Here is an 18,386-nt window from a genome sequence, read left to right as displayed (position 1 = left end):
TTTGAGCAATAGTTTTCACCAAGGTCTACTAATAAAATGATGCAAAAAATGTTAATAAAGATGCAAATGTGGCTGCTATTTTTTTTTTACTTCCCTTATACTACATGAGCATTAGTAATTCATCAGGACTGTAAAAAGCTCTCACGAATGTAGCAGCATTTGCAATTTGGTTGCTGCTGGCACAGTACAAGTTTTTGGATTCTTCTGTCAGAAAGAAGCACGACCTGTGTTGGTCTTCATTTCCATCCAAATGCTGCAGCTGGATGGTAGGTCCATTTCTTTTCACCTTAGCATATTTAGGAGTCCATTCCTTAGGTATTTTATTCTGAATCAGAGTAGCAATGCCATTGTTCTCCACCTCTAAGCTGGAACACATTGAAGGAAGGACAGAGATAGAAATGCAAATGTCGTTAATGATCTGGGGATCCAGCAGGTTGATGGAGGAAGCAGAACATTGCAGATGTTGAAACTTCACCCATCTGAAGGAACAAAAATGGAGGAAGTAAGTGAAATAGGAAGCAGTCCTTCCAGACACACACATTCCCTGACCTTTGGAAGAACCATTTCTACTATACTGGAGTAACACTCAGGTCATCTGACAAAGACAGACCAGAGTCCCTCTCTCTTGATGTTTTCTCTGTTTTATAAAAAGGCTTTTCATCTCTGTGCAGACTAGAACTCCTTAGCACAGCTGCTCTGACCTCTGCTAAAGCTGGTGGCTGGTGCTCAGCACTACAGCACAGGTCATCATAAGCATAATTTACGTTGCCACAGGGAAAAGCCTGGAGTTTCACCAGTTCTATTCCACTGATATCCAGGTGCGGGTAGTTGCTTTGACTTGGAGATGCTGGTGATGCCCGAGAGCTAGGAGAACTGCAATTCCCATCAAAGCCTGAATCTTCCCGCTCTGGATTTGCTTTGAACTTGGAGCTGGGGCTGAAGTGACAGATATTCTCTAGCACCCATGACCCATAGGTTGGGTTCCAAAGATTTTTTGGTTTGTTTTTAAGTCTGTGGGCTAATGGACTGCTGAGCTCCAACTTCTGGTTTGAGGTCTGCTGGAACCACGCACCACTGTTGAAATCGCTAACACATGGCAGGCTGGGCCCTCGGGCAGTCTGGTTGCTCAGGTTCTCCACCAGTAGCTCTTGTGGACACTGTACAAGTTTATGCATAACATGGTGGGATTCCATTGTTTTAGGTGTTGTCTGAGGTGTGAGAGAAGGGCTTACTAACAGTGACACTATGCCACTGGAAATGTTTGGGCGCATGACCATACTCCCTTCATCCTCTGGAGTGGGGCTGCACTCCATGGGCAGCTCAGTGTTGATCACGTCAGGGTCCTAAAAAGCAGAGACAAGAATCTGTTACATTGGCAGGGTGACTGTCACATCTGCATTTTGAAAGAAATAGCTATGAGATGGAAAAAGGTTTTGGGAGAGACTGCCATCAGGTTTGGGCAATATTCCTACATATTGCACAAGGTACTATGTTCCATCTGGATATCACATGCTGTTGGTACTTGGAAAAATGCTCTCTTATTTACATGCTTCCTTTAAGGAGAGGCTGTGCTTTATTGGAATCAGTGGCTAAGCTGGGGGTCACTAGCATTAAATTTCTCCTTTGGGAAGTTTGATCCAGACCTGTAGCTATAAAATGCTACTAGATGGGGAACTCACCATGCCATTTCATTACCCCTCTCTACTTCATAAATATTCAGCTGCAGCTATTGGGCAACATTAGAAAAAGTCAGAATATGGACCCTGAAAGAGATTCTAAGTATCTTTCTGTCACAAAATAAAGGACATTGCTACTGAACAGGCTGACTGCTAAAAGCATCCACTTGCACAGGAACAGTGTATTTTCATTTTGGCTGAGCTGAAGATGGGAGAGTGATGATGGATACTGGAAAAAAGCAGTTGCGTCATCAGCACCTCCACAACCAGTAAAGTAATTATGTCAGTCTCTCCGTACTCTTGACTTGTTTCAGAGATTAAAACTGATGTCTTTGAATAGTTGACATTCCATGGGTTATCATCCTCCCAAATACCAAAGAGCAATACCTGTGTGCAATATTTGATTCTTTCCAGGATGGTAGAGAAGTTTGGCCGATACTCCGGGCTGTGCTGCCAGCACTGTGTCATGATCCGGTACCTTAATGTAAAGGAAAAAAAAAAGGTATTGATCAAGAAAGACAATTATGAAAAAAGTGTTTCAGTAGGAAGTGATCATGGGTCCAAGGAACAACACTTGGTACGCAGCCCAAAGGAGGAGAATAAAAGTGGTTATATCATTTCTGTATCCCTGGATCCTGTCTCCTTAGGGAACTACTACTTAAAGCAAATCCCATAGTGCTATAAGCTGTATACAAGAGGCAATAGCTCAGGAGATATTTAGTAATACCCACATAACACTGAGGACAATCACCATTTCATGACTAGAGGTTTCTTTGCCTACATTATTTGATACCTGCTATACCTTGGCTTCTGAGAGTAAGGAAATACTTACACTGGTCCTGGACAGTTTTTTGGTGGATCCATTCTTCCTCCACTCGTGACAAATTCCAGCACTTCCTGATTGGTTTTGCAAGGGTAGGGCATGTAGCCTAGAGAAAAAATCTCCCAAAGTAGCACACCAAAGGACCTGTGTCAGAAACCAGCCAACAATACAGATTAGGTTTCATTGGTGCTCCACAAAGCTAGCATGAACCTGTGTAGGTAACACCACAGCAACAACCTTTCAAAGCTGCAGTCCAACCACAATAATATGCAATTTGTGTGTTTATAAGTTAACTTCTACTTAAAAAAACCCCCAATCAATCAATACCTTTGCTCAAGTTCCAAAACTGGTTTTGCAGAGGTTTCAAAATATTTAATAACTCCAAAAGTGTTTTTATTGCTGTATTCATTGTTCCTAGAGCAGGAAATGCCAGAGCACCCTTTGCTTTGTATGGACTAACTGAACTTATAGATCTGCCATGGAGATTTCTGTCTACTTGGGAAGACTTGGGATGTTTTTGTTGAGGAATACATTTGGTACAGGTAGGTCTGTGAGCATCTGCAGTGCAGCTGCTGATTGAGCTTTGAGTGAAGGAAAGAGGCCATGAACTGGCACCCACTCCTTGCATAACAAAGGGCACAGGGACCAGTGGCATAGCCAGGGACCAAACACTCAGAGACACAGACTTGGGCATGCTTAGACTGTGAGGGTATAAACCCCCAGGATTTCCTTTGTTTGAGGTCCCTCTTTGGAAGCATCAGTTTGAGCTGTTATTTTGCTGTTGTTCCATGATTAAATTATTTTAAGGATCCAGACATCTGTTACAGGAAACCTGGGGCTGAGTTGGTGAGGAAACCTGGTCTGACTGTGTGAGTGTGGTGTGTGTAGCTGTGAAGGGGCCTCTAACTAGCTTCGTTGGTGTGAGTGTGACTGCTAGAGTGGCACCTGGATGGTCAGACAGGAAAATTTCCTTAGCATTTGGATCAGTGTTTGGGAACAAGATGCTCAAGAATAAAACCAAGTAAGAGACATCCAGTGAAACTGAAAGGCAGCAGCATTTTTGTTTGTTTTGATTGTTGTTCTTTTTTTACACCCACAGGTCAGATAGGCAGTGCTGCTGGAAATGATGTATGACATACACAGGAAAGTCAAGATGGTTCTGTCAGGACTTCAGCAGGATCAGAATTTTGAGAGTCACTATTTGCTGCAAAGGTCAAAGTAATTTTCAGTACATGCATGTAACTTAAAATAGCCTGTTACAGAAACTGTAGCACTTTCCTTAAAAATACTTGGTGCTGGTTGCTCACAGTTAGGTGCTGATAAGCAATCCTTTGTCTTCCGGCACCGCTAACTTCAGGAAACTGGGTCAGTGTGGCATTTAAGGGAATGTCTCAGTACAGTATATTGAAGAATCTACTGTACAGAGAAAGAGCCATTCTTACACAGCTGGAAAGCTTCCATTGCTCAGCACCTGTGCATGAATGTACTACTGTTGAGGGAGTGCTTACCTTAAAAAAGCTCAAGTTACATAAGAAATCAATATACAAATATTTTTCCTTAGCAACTAACAATAATTTCTGACTAAAGCTGCTGTCATTTTATATACAGCTGAAAATAATGTACAAAAGAGTAATCCTGGGTGGTATAGAGAGTCATTTAGAAGGTATTTAAACAGGCCTTGTCATAGATAGAAACTGAGTGCCAAATAATGAGGGCTGAGGAAAGTGTCTCATGGTATTTCTCTGGATTTTTACTGAGACTTCTAGAGAATCTAATCTGCTTTCACTTCTCACTTCTTGATTGGCTTTATGTGATACTCAACATTTATGCATAGCAAATTTTGGTGCCTCCTCCATTTACATTAGACTTTTAAATTCTTTTTAATTCTTTAGGCATACTTTTAGTGAATGCAGATGGAAAACTTATTTTTCTAGGAAATTCTGACATTTTTTAAGGTTCCTGCTGAGCAAACAATCTTTTCTTGAGCAGTACATTTCTTGATGTTTATCAGTGAGTAGTAGAAGTAATTAAAAGACATTTTTTACCAGGTATCAGTCTTGGAAGTGAAAATACCCTCTAGAAAAGCTTCTGGTGGCATCCACTTGACAGGAAGCATAGCTCGTCCTCCCTTGCGGTAGTAACTTGCTCTGGGAAATATAAAATACACAGAGAATGCCATAGAGCCTGAAAGGGTTTCAATATATAACAGATCTTATCATCACAGTAACAGCAGTAGGGGATTGCATGCAGCAATGGGGGCCAAGTAAGAAAGAGGAAAAGTCATCAACACAAATAGTGCAGTATCTTATATCCTCTTTGCAACTGAGACAGAAACTGAGGATGTTTAGGTGCACAGCTGAAGTCATCAAACTTGCCAGGGTGTTGGTTCAGCAAGCCTTCTTGACATCATAAACTGAGAAGTATGGTTTTTGTGGGTTTTTTAAATTTAATTTAAAATTATTTATGACCAGCTAGCTAATAAATTTGTCTAAGCACGGCTTAGTGTCCACGTGTGTTTGTGGTTTTTCTGGGGCCACAGTTGAAGAGGATTGGTTTGTAAGCATCGATATGTTAATTTACAGTCTGTTACCACCAGTTAGTTAATTGGCCATCAAATTCAGACATATAATGAATGGTTCCATTGCTTTACCATGAGACAGTTCACACTGGCCAAAATGATACAGATTACCAAGTTATTCACAAGACTGAAATTGCCTTTCACTTACCTGTAAATATCCCTGGCCATGCCAAAGTCACCAATTTTGGCTATTCGTCCTGCTCCAGTACAGGTCAAAAGGCAATTCCTTGCAGCTATATCTCTTTAAAAAAATAAAATAATATTTCTAATTCCAAAGGAATAAAGAAAGAATATTAGACCCTGCTCTGCAAGTCTTAGTTGAGTCATCTTTACCCAAATGATATAAAATGTATTTGCATATACCATAAAAAGATAAAATGCATTTGCATTTTATTTCCTACCCAGCATTTTCCAAGCATTCCCCATTCTCATCTTCTTTCACTAAGACAGAAAATAGCATGACTATCAGAAGAGGGACAGATGCAACCTCTTGCTTCAACCATTTCATGACAGATTTCTTTTTTGCTTTATTATTTTTAAAAAAGGGGCGTCTCATCAGTTACAGATGTGAAGCTGTTAGGATACTCTTGGTAAACTGCTAGAAAAATTATGTAGAACCAGGTTTGGTAATCTGTTACTTTGTTGCTTCTGGATGTCTCCCATGGAATTAAGCAAAACTCCACATGGGAGCAGCTATTTGCTGGGTGCAGGTTTAGTTTGTGAGAAATGGCAGTGATGCCTTCCCAAACAAGACTGATGAATTTGTGTTCATTTTAAATATGCATTCTGAAAAGAAACTCATTAAAAATCAAGCACTGTGGGGTCCTGTTGAATGCCAAGAAAAATGAGCTTCTTGAACAACTCATATGTTTCTTCCCATTGCCAACCTTGAAAAATTCCTCAGGATTTGGAAATCAGGCTCAACTTTCTCTTTCGTTATCAGCTGTGACTCCTAGATGACAATACTTGTCCTTAGTGTACTCTCTACGACCCCACTACAGTACCTTCTACCCCTAGGATACCCGAGATCTGTAATGATAACCTTCTTCACTTCCCAATACTGACACAACTAACAAATACTAATACAGAAACTGAATGAAATTCTTTCTATACTGATTTCCTGAATTGTTGGCTAGAACAAAATCAATCCACTCCTAGGTCACTTATATTGAGATCTAACAGTTTAAAAACTGACCCAGAGATTTTTTTAAAAGTGATATGCTGCTGTTAAAGGATATTACTATTATAGTAAGGATTTTTAAAAAATAATGCCGTAGCAATTAACTCAGAAGTTTCCAATTAGGATACTGATCCTCTCATGTAGTTAATAAGAGATCCAAGAGCCAAAACTTGTTTCACATTCTTAGTGCTCTTTTTTAATGACAGAAAACTAATACTTTTTCACAGGAACTTCTTTATTGTTCTAACATAAAGCAGTCTGAAAACTGTTTCATGTGTTGAAGTCATAAAGCCATAACATATTACTGTACTTCAACCTTATGGCCTTTTGCTCCAATTGCTGCTTACCACTTGTTTCCCTGAGTTTCTCCAATCTCTACCCACTCTAGCCTATCTCTGCCTCTTTGCCACATGCAATATCAATGTGTATGTACACATGCTTGTGCATGTGGGTGAACCAATTGTCTACTCCAGATCTCTAGGCTTCATGTCCGTTCAGTTAAAGCCTGTGTGACCTCTTGTGCACCTCTCTTCTTTGCTTTACACACAACGGCTGAACTCAGCATGCACTTCATAGTAAGGAAATCAGTTGCATGCTATGACTGGGAACATTATGAACTGAAACAGTGCATAATCAGAAGCATAGAAGTCCATTGTCCAACTAGGAGTCTTAAAAGGAGACCTACAATAACTTTTACCTCTTCCATTATATTATGTTTGTATTTAGAGCCTTCCATATCAATAGTTTTTTTGATCTAAAAAAGAGTAAAAATAAGTGTGAACAGACAAATGTGGGCCTCTCAAGGCCACATAGCAGGTCAGCCACTGACTTGGGAAGGAAGCCTGAGCTGTGCTCTGTCTCCTATAATCCCTGTTCTACCCTTCCCTGGTCAGTGGCTCAAATATGATGAGCTGTCCTGTGCTGGTGGGATAGGAAAGACATTTAAGTCAAGATAAAGAGATCAGGAAGGAGAGAAACCATACCTTAGTATCTTACCAGCCAACACAGAGTGACACTACCATCTAGTGGACTACAGGGCTAATCTCAAACGTCTTTACATTACAGGCACCTGAAAATTAATACCTAAAACTGCTCATTTTGAATGGAAAAAACAAAAACAAACCAGTGAGACCCTCCTGGACATCTAAGAACACACCTATACTGGTAGGAGAAATACCTGTCACCCCCCTGGAGATTAGTCCTGTCTAATCCACCGCAAATTAAAACTGTATGAGCCTCATGCACCTTGAGGCCCATCAAAAGGAACTGGTTTTCCTCACCTGTGGATGAAATGATTCTCTTCCAGATATTTACAGCCGCAGGCAATATCCCTAGCTATGTTCAGCAGGTCCTGCATTGTTAGTGTGGATGGCTGATTCTGGAAAAAGGCACACAGAAAATAGTAAGGGAAGAATAGTGGAGTAGAAGAATATAGTTCAGTCAGGGAATAAACAGAGAGAGGCAGAAGAGGGGAAAGGGAGAAACATACATTCAGAATGGTGGAAGGTTAAAAGTGTCAAAGAGGAACAAAAAGAAAATAAGTGAATTCTTATTTGGGGTAAAAAACTTTCAGAAAATTTTATCTCTCTTGAGTGCAGTACATGCATTGGTGAGAGACTTATGGCTTGGCCTGAATAGCCTAGTTAAGGATAAATTGAAAGACCAGCAGGTTTAGAAGGTGACGTGGAAGAGAAAAAAATCCACCCGTTTGTAAAGAGTGAGTCAATAAATTATCAACAGAAATTAGCACATGAACTCAGAGAGAGCGCAAAGATGCTTGACTGCACGTCTCTGCACCAGCAGTCAGCATTCATTGACATCTGTTCTTGTAGAATAGCAATTACCCTCAGGAGCAGTATGCAAAAAAGGGATGCTTTACCATGGGGCCCCAGGACTGGTACTAACCCTTCACCATCTGCACCTCCCTAACTAAGAAAAATAAACAAGTCTTTCTCCAGGAACTCCGCTTATTTTTTCTCCATTATTTTTTCCCCGAAGGAAAATTTTCTGTATTTCTCTAGGAACTTCTTTATTACTCTCAGGAAGGGTAGGAAGAAATTACTATACTGATCATCAGAAACCAGAGATACATCAAATAAAATTGGCTCAGCACTTCAACTAGTATAAATTTGTGCATCTCCATAGGGTGCCGATGCACACCTGCTGAGGACCTAGCGCTACAAATTCCCATTATTATATATTAGTGTTGTAACTTCAGCTCCTCATGTACCATCACAGTGCACAGAAAACAGGCAGACATTGAAGAAAGAAAGCCCCTTAATTTATAGTTCAGTTGACAGAGAACTCTGGAATGGCAGGACAGAATTTTACTCCTTCCTCCTCAGTTACTAATGGATTGTAGTTCAGGTCATGCTTTCATTTTGTCTCACTAACACTTACTTACTTACTTCAAGCAAAGAGACGTAGGTATCCAGAAATATGTAAGAGCTAGGACACACACAGCCTAGCTTTGCTTCAGTGCCTTTATCCAATTCATAATAATACAAAACCAGTCATACTAAAATCAACCACAAGCCCAGGAGGAAAGTTATCTCACCATCCTGGGTCGATTCTGCCGAAGAAAACTCTTCATATCTCCTCCAGCCATGAGCTCAAGCAGAATGAAGCGAGGCAGCATCTGTAGGCTGACACCGATGCACTGCACAATATTTTGGTGACTGAACTTACTGAAAGCCAACATCACAGCAACATGGAAGAGAAAGACAGCATTAGTACCTGGCCAACTTCCATCACAATCTCCCTGTTCCTTCATCTTTGACAACCTGAATTGAAGCAAATACTGATGTGGTGCAAGTTATGAAACAAACTTCAGCCATATCAAAAGGCCTCTCTGGACAGCCCCAAGACCAGGGTTATGCCTTGCTTTCTCCATGAAAAATCTTCAACAATAGGTATGAAAAGCTAAATGCAAAATAGAGCCTTCTGTATGTGAAGACAGAGTTTCATGGATACACAGAGAGAAAGAGGAGAGTGACATCAGAGCGATAAAGTTAAACATGAATTTTAATGGCATTTGTGAAACAAAGATCTGACTAGTAGGGATTTTAATTCAGCATTGGGTTATTTTAAATATGATGTTGTCTAGTTTGGGGAGCTCAGCTCAGTATTTAGTCTACCAAAGAAGGACTTGGCTAATACCTACTGCAGCAGCTCCTGATGTGATGGCTTTCTGCTTTTCACAAAAGAAAGCTGAGATTGTCAAGAAGTTCAGTGTGTGTGTGGCTTGGCTTTGCGAACGAAGATTTGGGAAGGGCTGTCTCCATGTGGGTGTGCCCTTCCAGCCTGCGCAGTGGATTTTAGGTGAGGCTCAGCGTGTGCAGAACTGGCCCCACTGTGTAAGTCCTGAGGTTCATCTGCCACAGCCGAGCGAGCTTGGACGGTGACATTGAAGTCCTCAGGACTAGAACCTACAGCACCCGGCATTTCCCAGGAGGTCTCCCATCCAAGTACTAATCCGGGGCTGACCCTGCTTATCTTCCGAGAGCTGACAGGATCGGATGTCAGGGAGGCATTTAACTGCCTTAAGAAGTTCAGTAAGACTCAGTCATTAGACAGCAACCTCTTCATTTAGATAGTGATTACCTGGATAATACAAGAACTAAAAATAGAAAGGAACTTGGGGGAGAAAAAGAGTCATGTGCTACTAAGGGAATCAAGGCACTCTGATTAAAATTGCTCTTTAAAAAACACACACATCAGTGTTACCTCCTGTTCAGCTGCCAGAGTTATTGCAAGCTGTAGGAAATGGCACTATGTCATGAGATTCATGCTTTAATAGCAGAAAACCAACATTTAGGTGTGAGCTAGGCCAAACAATGACAAGAGGAACTTCACGTTGCACAAATTCAAAATGCATAAATTCATCTCACTTATGATCAACCCTGATTATATTACTATTTTAAAGCCACTCTTGACTACACTGTTGGTTTAACATTATGGATTTGTGTTAATGAGGTAAATCCAAGACTGGAATACTTAAAGTACAGGTGGTAATAGGAATGGCTGTCTAGTATCTTTTCAAGGCAGCTTTCATGGATCTTACAGTTCACCAGAAGATCATGCAGATGGAATCTTACAAAGGTTCTGTCAAGCTTGCAAAGACATCAAAAGCCAGGACACACCTAAGAAAACTGGCAGCACTGAGAGGACTTTATTCCACCTGTGCAAGCTACACAGACAGAGCCATATTTACTACCATATCCCTGCAGAGATTTCAGAATGTAACACTCAGCTATTTGTGTGCAAAGAAAAGGTAAAAGCCCAGGACCTTCACTGCAAAAAAGTTATCCTTATGGCAAACAGTTCTTCAGACAGGAAAAACAAAACAGCTGCATGTACACTTAGCTGCTGACTGAAAGCCACAACGGGAAAAGCTTTTCATACTTTCTCCTTCAGCTGCCAAATCTGCCCTTATAAAAATCTGTTAACTTCTATTTGCAAGAGATAATATATCTTAAGCCCTAACATCCAAGCCTGAAAACTTACCTCCCTGGCACACAGCATGTATTGTACCATTCTGGTGCTGGTCTTGCAGAGGCTGAACACCTCAATAACTGCACAGGTGGTTCTAATCTTTATCTTTCCTATTACTTTCCATTTCATCATTGAAAATTTACTTAGCAAGGGCTCCAGGACATGAATTATACTTGTTAAGAGGGTAATAGGATTCTTTGAAAAGAGAAATATTTCAAATGCAGAACATACTTGTGAAAAGTGTTGTGCCTTCTTACGCTTCTGAACAAAACCAGCAGAACTAATCAATAGAAAGTTTTGCTAAATTGTTATAATGTTTTTTGGATGGATAGTTATTTTTCTTCACAGTAGCTCATATGGTGCTAAATTTTGGATTTGTGATGAAAACAGTGTTGATAACACATTGATATTTTATCTACTGCTGAGCTGTACTTACATAGCATTAAGGTTTTTCACAGACACACACACACACAAACACACCCTTCCCCTCAGTGAGAAGACTTTGGGGGAACAAGAAATTGTGAGGGGACACAACCACAACAGCTGGCCCCAAGTGACCAGTGGGATATCCCATACCATATGGCATCATGCTCAGCAATAAAAGCTCAGTAAAGAAGAAGGAAAGTGGAGAAGGGTTATTCAGAGTTTAGTGTTTTTCTTCCCAAGTAGCTGTCACTCATGATGAAGCCCTTCTTTCCTGGAGATGCCTGAACACCTGCCTGCACGTGGGAAGTAGTGATTGACTTTAATGTTGCTTGGCTTACACACACAGTTTTTGCTTTACGTATTAAACTGTTTTTATCTCAACCATGAGCTTTTTGTCCCTTCTGATTCTCTTCTCTATCCCACTGCTGTTTCGGGCCAAGTTGCCTGCTGGCATTACACCACAAAAGATGGGCAACAAAAGAAGCTCAGTTACGCTGTTTGAGACAAGCAAGTAGCAGAAACCAGGAACTTACATGCTACTAAAATGCCATCTGGTAAAAAGTAAGACTGGATTTCTTTTCTGAATCCAGGCAAGTGGATAAATGTTTCTATGATTAGTTGCATTACTTTTTTCTCCCTGCTCACCATCAGTAGAAAAACCTTAAAACTGTACCTGATAATCAATGCTTCCATAAGGAAATCCATCTCATCCTGCTCAGAGCAGACTTCTGGTAGTGTCTGTTGAGAGGTAAAGACAGTGAGATTCATACCACCAAAGAAACAAAAGGATGAGCATATAACATGAATGAGCATATAACATGAATCACTTCAGGAACCTTCAAGGAGGGGCTCATCTTTTCACTGCCCAGTTTATTGCAGTGCATGTGCCCCATTTAGTAGTTAAAGTCAGAATAGGAAATTAGTGACCTACTTCAAGATTTTTATGTGTGACTTTAGCTCCATGGACACTTCTGGAGTAAAAATAGCTTCAGGTACACATCAAGAAAGATTTTAGGCAGGAAATTATAGACTTCAAAATATTTTTAAAATTACAGGTGTTGATTTATTCTCACTTTTTTTTTTATGTCCACATTGCTGCATGTGCTTGCATGGCATATGACACCTACAGCAACTTGATTTAAATGTTTGCCACATGCCCTTTCTCTCCTGCCAGCAGGTTTGGACAGCATCTTCCACTGTTACAGATGAACTGGGTGCACAGGCGGCAGTAGAAGCAGCACATGCTACTGTGCCCACTGTTTTAGCTTCAGGGGGTGGTTTGGTCACAGCTGTGTGTAGTGCCAACTATCAAACTGCACACAGAGAGGTGGGACACCCAGAGTGGTGTCTGTGGCATGGGAACAGCTCTTGTCATCAGTGTGGGCTACGGGAGGCAGGTTGCATTTTGCTATCTCAAATAAGTGCAATCACTTATTCACACAGGACAGTGGAGATCATCTATTAAATTGCTGTAAGACCCATAAACAATATGTGGATCACAAGTAGCCATCGTTGCTGAGGTTTTCCAAACTGGTGACATCTCCTTCTGTTTGCTCTGGTGCTTCCTCCAGTCTGGACAGTGAAATTGAGTTGGGCAGTTCCAACTGCTTATGAGTGTCCTGAGTTTTCAGCTACATTCATGCAGTGGCACAGGGAATTTCAAAATGCCATAATGCACGATCCTTTCCCATTTTTTATTTAAAGAGTATTTTGAAAGTCAGGATAAATAAAACTTCATTAATGAAGGCTACATTCTTGAGTTGAACTCACAGAAGTAGATTTGGTTCTTCGAGTTACAAGCTTATAAAATGACAAAGGCAGGCTATGGACATCCCTAACTTCAGGACTGAGTAACAGACAAATCCTGATGCAAAAGTAGCAATTTCACAGAAAATCAGCCTGTTATGTCTTATCATCAGTGACAGAGAAATTACCATGATATCACAACATATATTCACAACAGCATATTTAACACTGTGCAATAACAAGGAACTACCAGAAATTTTCTCATATGGTAGAAAAGCACTACTCTCAGTATAAAAGAAAGTAACTGAAAAACAACACAAATTTTTAAATAAGATAACATCATGTATGAAACTTAGAGGAAAGCATTCAAATCCACTGAAAAGCAGAAGCAATAATATATAGATATTATTGTAAACCTTTACTGCTTGCTGTCACATAAATGCTTCATACTAATATTTTACAATGCTTTCTTTTCTTTATACAAGATTTAGAAATCCTCTTCTAGTCTTCAATGTCCCCAAAATGTCTGTTTGCTACTATTTTTGTTTCCTTTAAGTTTCTTTTTTTCTTGGCTACTCACATATATAAATCATTGTGGCAGAAAAGTCATTGTGGCAGATTTTCTGCTGGGATGAACTGTTGGTTATGTCTTATTTCAAGGGAGACATATTTATTTATGCTGATAGATAATGCATTGTTTTATTTTGACTAATCATAACATGCAGTCTTCAGGTGACTAAATCACAAAACTTCCAAGCTGAGGGCACTGATTCTACCTGTACTGAACAATGGGAATGGAGCTCACAAAACAGATTGCCCTTTTTTTGATTCTCTTCCTACTTAGACCACACCTTACAGCCATTAGGCATGCAGCAAACAGACAGATGCTTTACCTTCTAGCTGCTGTTAGTGCTGTTAGTGTTAAAAATCAAAGCTGATAATTCCCAGATGTAGCAATGTGTGAAAACCTGCATCACGCATATGCCATTATGCATGTGATAAACATGAATGACCAACTGGAATAGTAATAAAGTCATATGGCTCTTATGAGTAATTATTGCTGTATAATATATTTGTGGGTACTGACCTTGATAGCCACTCGAAGAGGGTTGGGATCCCCTGCAATGCCCACCACTGTTCCCTCATAAACCTCACCAAATGCACCATGTCCTAGTGCCCTGGAAAAAAAGAAGAGAGAGAACAGATGTTACATGCCTCTGGATCCAACATTTACCAGCTGTTCTCTTAATCCATTCCAAGAGTAGGACTAGAATCTGCTGTAAGACATGAGATCAAAAACAGAGTTATGCTTTCATCTCAAAGCTTCTGAAAATAATATGAGTATTTTCTGTCACTGTCACAAAAACAATGAGGTTGGATCCTTGTTGGTTCTGAATGAATAAAGCAGCCTACTCAATGCTAGCCCTATCACCAAGTATGGCAATAGCAAAACAAGACAAAAATGGAGAACTACAGAATAAGGTGGCTGCAGACTGGTATCTTCAGGAGAGGGTGTAAGATAGCACATGAGGAATGACCAAGTTTTTCCTTCCAAAGTTTATAACTTTGATCAATATCATCTGGATGGTATGGAATTGAAGAACAACATAACATGTATTTCTTTCTGACAGGAAATTTCCTTGTGATAGGAAAATACTGAAAAAGAAATACTGCTATGGATTTGGAAGGGAATTACTGCCAGGAGGCAAGTGCACTCCAGGACATCATATGAAAATGCAAAGGCAAAATACTTGAAGCTGTGTGTGGGAACATGGAACAGGAGAGTCATAACTTTATACTTCTGCTTGAGAAGTTTATGAAATCAAAGTATCTTAGAGAAGATAACAAGTATCATATCTATTATATTTTGACTGACATGGTCTAGGTCCTTTGCAGTTAGTCAGACAGGTGGCCCTTGTTTTCTTACCGAAGCAGAGAGATGTTCTTCCGTGGGATCTCCTTCAGCTCGCTCAGAGTGGCAGCCTTTCCTGCAAAGCAGTAGTTGGGGTTGTAATCTGTCATGATGGCAGATGTACGGATTTTGCTCAGTTTATATTCTGGGCTCTGCAGTCGTGCTCTGGCTCCTTCCAACTGCTGCTTCTTAAGATGATAAACTGCAAGTGGGGAGATAAATAAAAATACATGGACAAGATCAACACCTGGACAGAAAAGATAATGCTGGCCAGACAGCAGAAAGAACCCAATTCTGTAATTATAAATGCTCAGGAAGCATCTTTAGCTTGCTGGTATCATGCTCTTCTTTGTACTCTGTAGACATTTAATGCTGGATATGCAAACAGTCCTTTCTGCAAGTACCTAATCCCCTGGGAGCAACTTAGGTTTCCTATGCTTCTTTGTACATTGGATGAGGAGAGTGTATCACAAGATATCTTGCTGACATCGAGTCCCAAAAATCAAATGCTCTCCCTGAATGAATGATATGTTTAATTGCAAATTGTGGCTTCATAGCAGTAGTTGCTAAGAAAACAACTACTGAGAAGCTTTTTCATTCTTTGGCAAATACCAGAGAAGAGCAGTCCTTACCCTTTAGGACTATGCTTGTGCCTAACTGCAGGTGGTGATGTTTTCTATCACTGCTTTTTCCCTGTCCCTCTGACAACACGACAACAGCACTAATAAATTAATATATTAAATATATATTTCACATATTTAATATATTAAAAACAGTGTCATATGGTTGAGTGGTCTCCTTTTGTCTAATTTAACTGGGAAAAGCCAAGTCAAAGGGTGATAAGAAGTAAGTGTTTCTTACTGATAGACAGGCTGCCACAAGTGAAGACCATTCCAAGCACCACTATCACAGACACCACAGCTAGGAGAAGCGGAAGAGACAGGTGTTCCTCTGGGGTAAGACCCTGGGGAACTGGAAAAATAAAAACAGAGGTGCATTAATCAGAAAACAACCAGAGCTACTGTAATGCATCCGTCTGAAGGTTGTTTGTAATACAGAAAACAATACAGAGATTATGGTCAGACCATACTATAAAAATTACAGCAGATCCCTCTACAGCCCCGGATGTTGAAAAAATACCTAATTAGTTTTAAAGTAATTGTGAAGATAGAAAACTAACTTATAAACCACATATTTCTTATTCATTATTCAGCTTTCTATAAAAGGATAACATCACTGTTCACAAGTTGAAACTCTACAGTCTTGAAGCTTTGGAACTCCAAAAAACTGTATCAGGAAATAACAGTGAGTACAAGGCATCAGCTGACAGGCACAGTGGGAAACCTCTGTGGAAGGAAGTAATTTGTGGCTTAAATAACTCAGCAGTAAGTGGTATGTTATCCTGGAGAGGTATTACACTTAAATATCTGATACACTGTGCCCATTCAGGAAATTTACACCAAGTTTCTTTACAGATATTTTACCTTCTAACTAATCCAAACCTGAATGTTGGAGGTGGTAACAAAGATCCAGGTCAGCATGTAAGGAAAGGTCATCAGGAATTTTCAGCCATACATCTGACTGACATTTCTCACAACTCTGTGTCCACTGGAGCCACTAGCTATAACTTTGGGAACTGAACATCCAAAAAGCCAGAAGGAGAGATGATATAAAGAATACAGATTCCAATGAGGCTAAAACTTCACAACTTACCAGTGCAGGTGACATTGTCATTGGCTAGGACAGCCCCCATCTCACACTGGCAGACTGGCAGGTTGGTGTTGGGGTCCCGCTTACAGTTGTCTGAGTGGCAGTGGCTACAGTTAAGATAGATCTGAACCTCCACCTCACCGTGACTCTCCATGGCTGAATAAGGAATTCGACACAACAGGTGAGTTTAGTTCAGTTTTATCTCTCTTGTTCTGGGAAGGTAAAAAACACCCAACAAAACAAAAGGCAGCAGGTACCTACAACTTCTCTCTTTCTCTGCAGGAGGTCAGATAGTCCAACACAGTGTGGACATGTCAGAAGCCTGATGGGGACCAGTATGGAAGATATTGGGTTCCTTAAGCAAACAGAGAGGCCTTGAAGTGAATTGACCTGGAAAAGTCAGGGACTGAAGATGTGCGGTTGAACCTGATCACTGGTGTCTGTCCCGGTTTAGAGGTTGAGGGGGGAAAAAGGCCCCAGACCACTATGGAAATATTTAAAGAAATGACCAAAGCTACAGATCTGACCTGCAGAGTGAAATAAGCTTTAAGAAAATTAATAAGAAGCAAAGACAGGAGAAGAGGAAGCAGGAAAGAGGAAATAGAGAGGAAGAAGGGAAAAGGAGGAAAGAAATAAGAAGTATATTGTACCTGCCAAGGGATGCAAGAAGATCTCTCCAATGGGGTTCACAAAAGAGATGCCATCCTGCCCACCAGCTGTGATATCATCATTATCAGAGGCATGCCCCCCTGGGGAGAGAAGAGTATGGCTAGCTGATCAGTGCTGTATGCTGCAAAAAATGTTATGTCTCTGAAGTGTTGCATTCATTCCTGTCACTTATCTCCTGGGATCACTCTGCAACCTTCCAATGATATTAGTATGTGTAATGTTGTTGACATATAAACACTCACTTAACCCAGCCAGTGCCAAGGTTAGTGAAGTGACTTTATCTAATGTAGATTTTTCTCAGTTCAGCAAGGTAAAAATGTATTTATCTTGAACACAAAAAAGAAATGAAACATAGGTGGGTAACTTATGAATGGATGAAGGAGTGATTTATCACACCTTCCAAATACTAAATCACAAAGGAACACTTCTATAACCTGATTTCCCCAGTTATAGGGAGATGGTGGAGAGCAGGGTGGGTTTCATAGTGTTCAGCTTTAAGTACCTGTGAGTCACCTTTTGCAGCAGTATCCCTCTGCACTAAGAGTGTTCACCCTTAACTGCAGATACTCTGAAGGACACAAAATTAGGTATCATGACTGATTCCTTCAGCAGACCTACCTCTGTACCCTCCGCCTCCTCCTCCTGAAGTACAGGCTCCTCCTCCCCCACCAAAACCACCAGAGGTGGCCCACTGGAGCTTGGCTAGTGCTTGGGAACAAGCTTGACCTCCCTGTCCACCTTCCAGAAGGGACTTCCCAGCCTGAGGGAGAAGACTCTCGTCTTGCCAGCCACCACCTCCACCTTCAGTCAGAGTGAGAAAACAAAACAAGAACAGGTGAGGGAAGCACAAGCAGAGGTGCTCTACTGAAAGACAGAAATTAGCCCTCATTAATTTCTTAAGTGCCTACATTCAAGGTAATTTTTCTTTAATTTAAAAGAATATACAGACAAACTCCTTGCTGCCACAGGTAACAACCAAGTGAAATCTAAAGCACAGCCTGTGGTATATGCTGCATAAGCCATCACCTCAGCACCAATTTCTAGTGGCACTAAAGAAATACAGAGCCCACCACTCTACTTCAGGATAACAGGTTGTGGGTTTCAGCCATGTGGGATGCTGAGTTCCCCAGGGAAATAAGTTGGATTTCTTCATTTCAGGTTAGTGGCCCCTC

At 40.6% G+C, this 18,386-nt stretch overlaps 1 protein-coding gene across 1 annotated transcript in view; it reads right to left on the bottom strand.

The window, feature by feature from the left end:
• Positions 1–441: 441 nt before the first annotated feature.
• The window catches only part of LTK (leukocyte receptor tyrosine kinase), a 94,729-nt gene continuing 76,784 nt past the window's right edge, over positions 442–18,386 (bottom strand). Inside the window, exons 16-29 of the mRNA XM_071559450.1 lie at positions 17,833–18,015; positions 17,196–17,294; positions 16,549–16,701; positions 15,697–15,807; positions 14,851–15,037; positions 14,011–14,101; positions 11,851–11,915; positions 8,815–8,944; positions 7,538–7,635; positions 5,226–5,318; positions 4,545–4,646; positions 2,509–2,643; positions 2,064–2,154; positions 442–1,343 (exon numbers count right to left, since the gene is read on the bottom strand). Of these exons, the coding sequence (XP_071415551.1) occupies positions 570–1,343; positions 2,064–2,154; positions 2,509–2,643; positions 4,545–4,646; positions 5,226–5,318; positions 7,538–7,635; positions 8,815–8,944; positions 11,851–11,915; positions 14,011–14,101; positions 14,851–15,037; positions 15,697–15,807; positions 16,549–16,701; positions 17,196–17,294; positions 17,833–18,015 (2,312 nt within the window). The 3' untranslated portion in view covers positions 442–569. The remainder of the gene's footprint in view (positions 1,344–2,063; positions 2,155–2,508; positions 2,644–4,544; positions 4,647–5,225; positions 5,319–7,537; positions 7,636–8,814; positions 8,945–11,850; positions 11,916–14,010; positions 14,102–14,850; positions 15,038–15,696; positions 15,808–16,548; positions 16,702–17,195; positions 17,295–17,832; positions 18,016–18,386) is intronic.

The sequence above is a fragment of the Pithys albifrons genome, chromosome 6 (assembly GCF_047495875.1).
Source record: "Pithys albifrons albifrons isolate INPA30051 chromosome 6, PitAlb_v1, whole genome shotgun sequence".
Classification (NCBI taxonomy): Eukaryota; Metazoa; Chordata; class Aves; order Passeriformes; family Thamnophilidae; genus Pithys; species Pithys albifrons.
The sequence above is the reverse complement of the archived record's forward strand: the minus strand, read 5'-3'. Positions and strand labels throughout refer to the sequence as shown.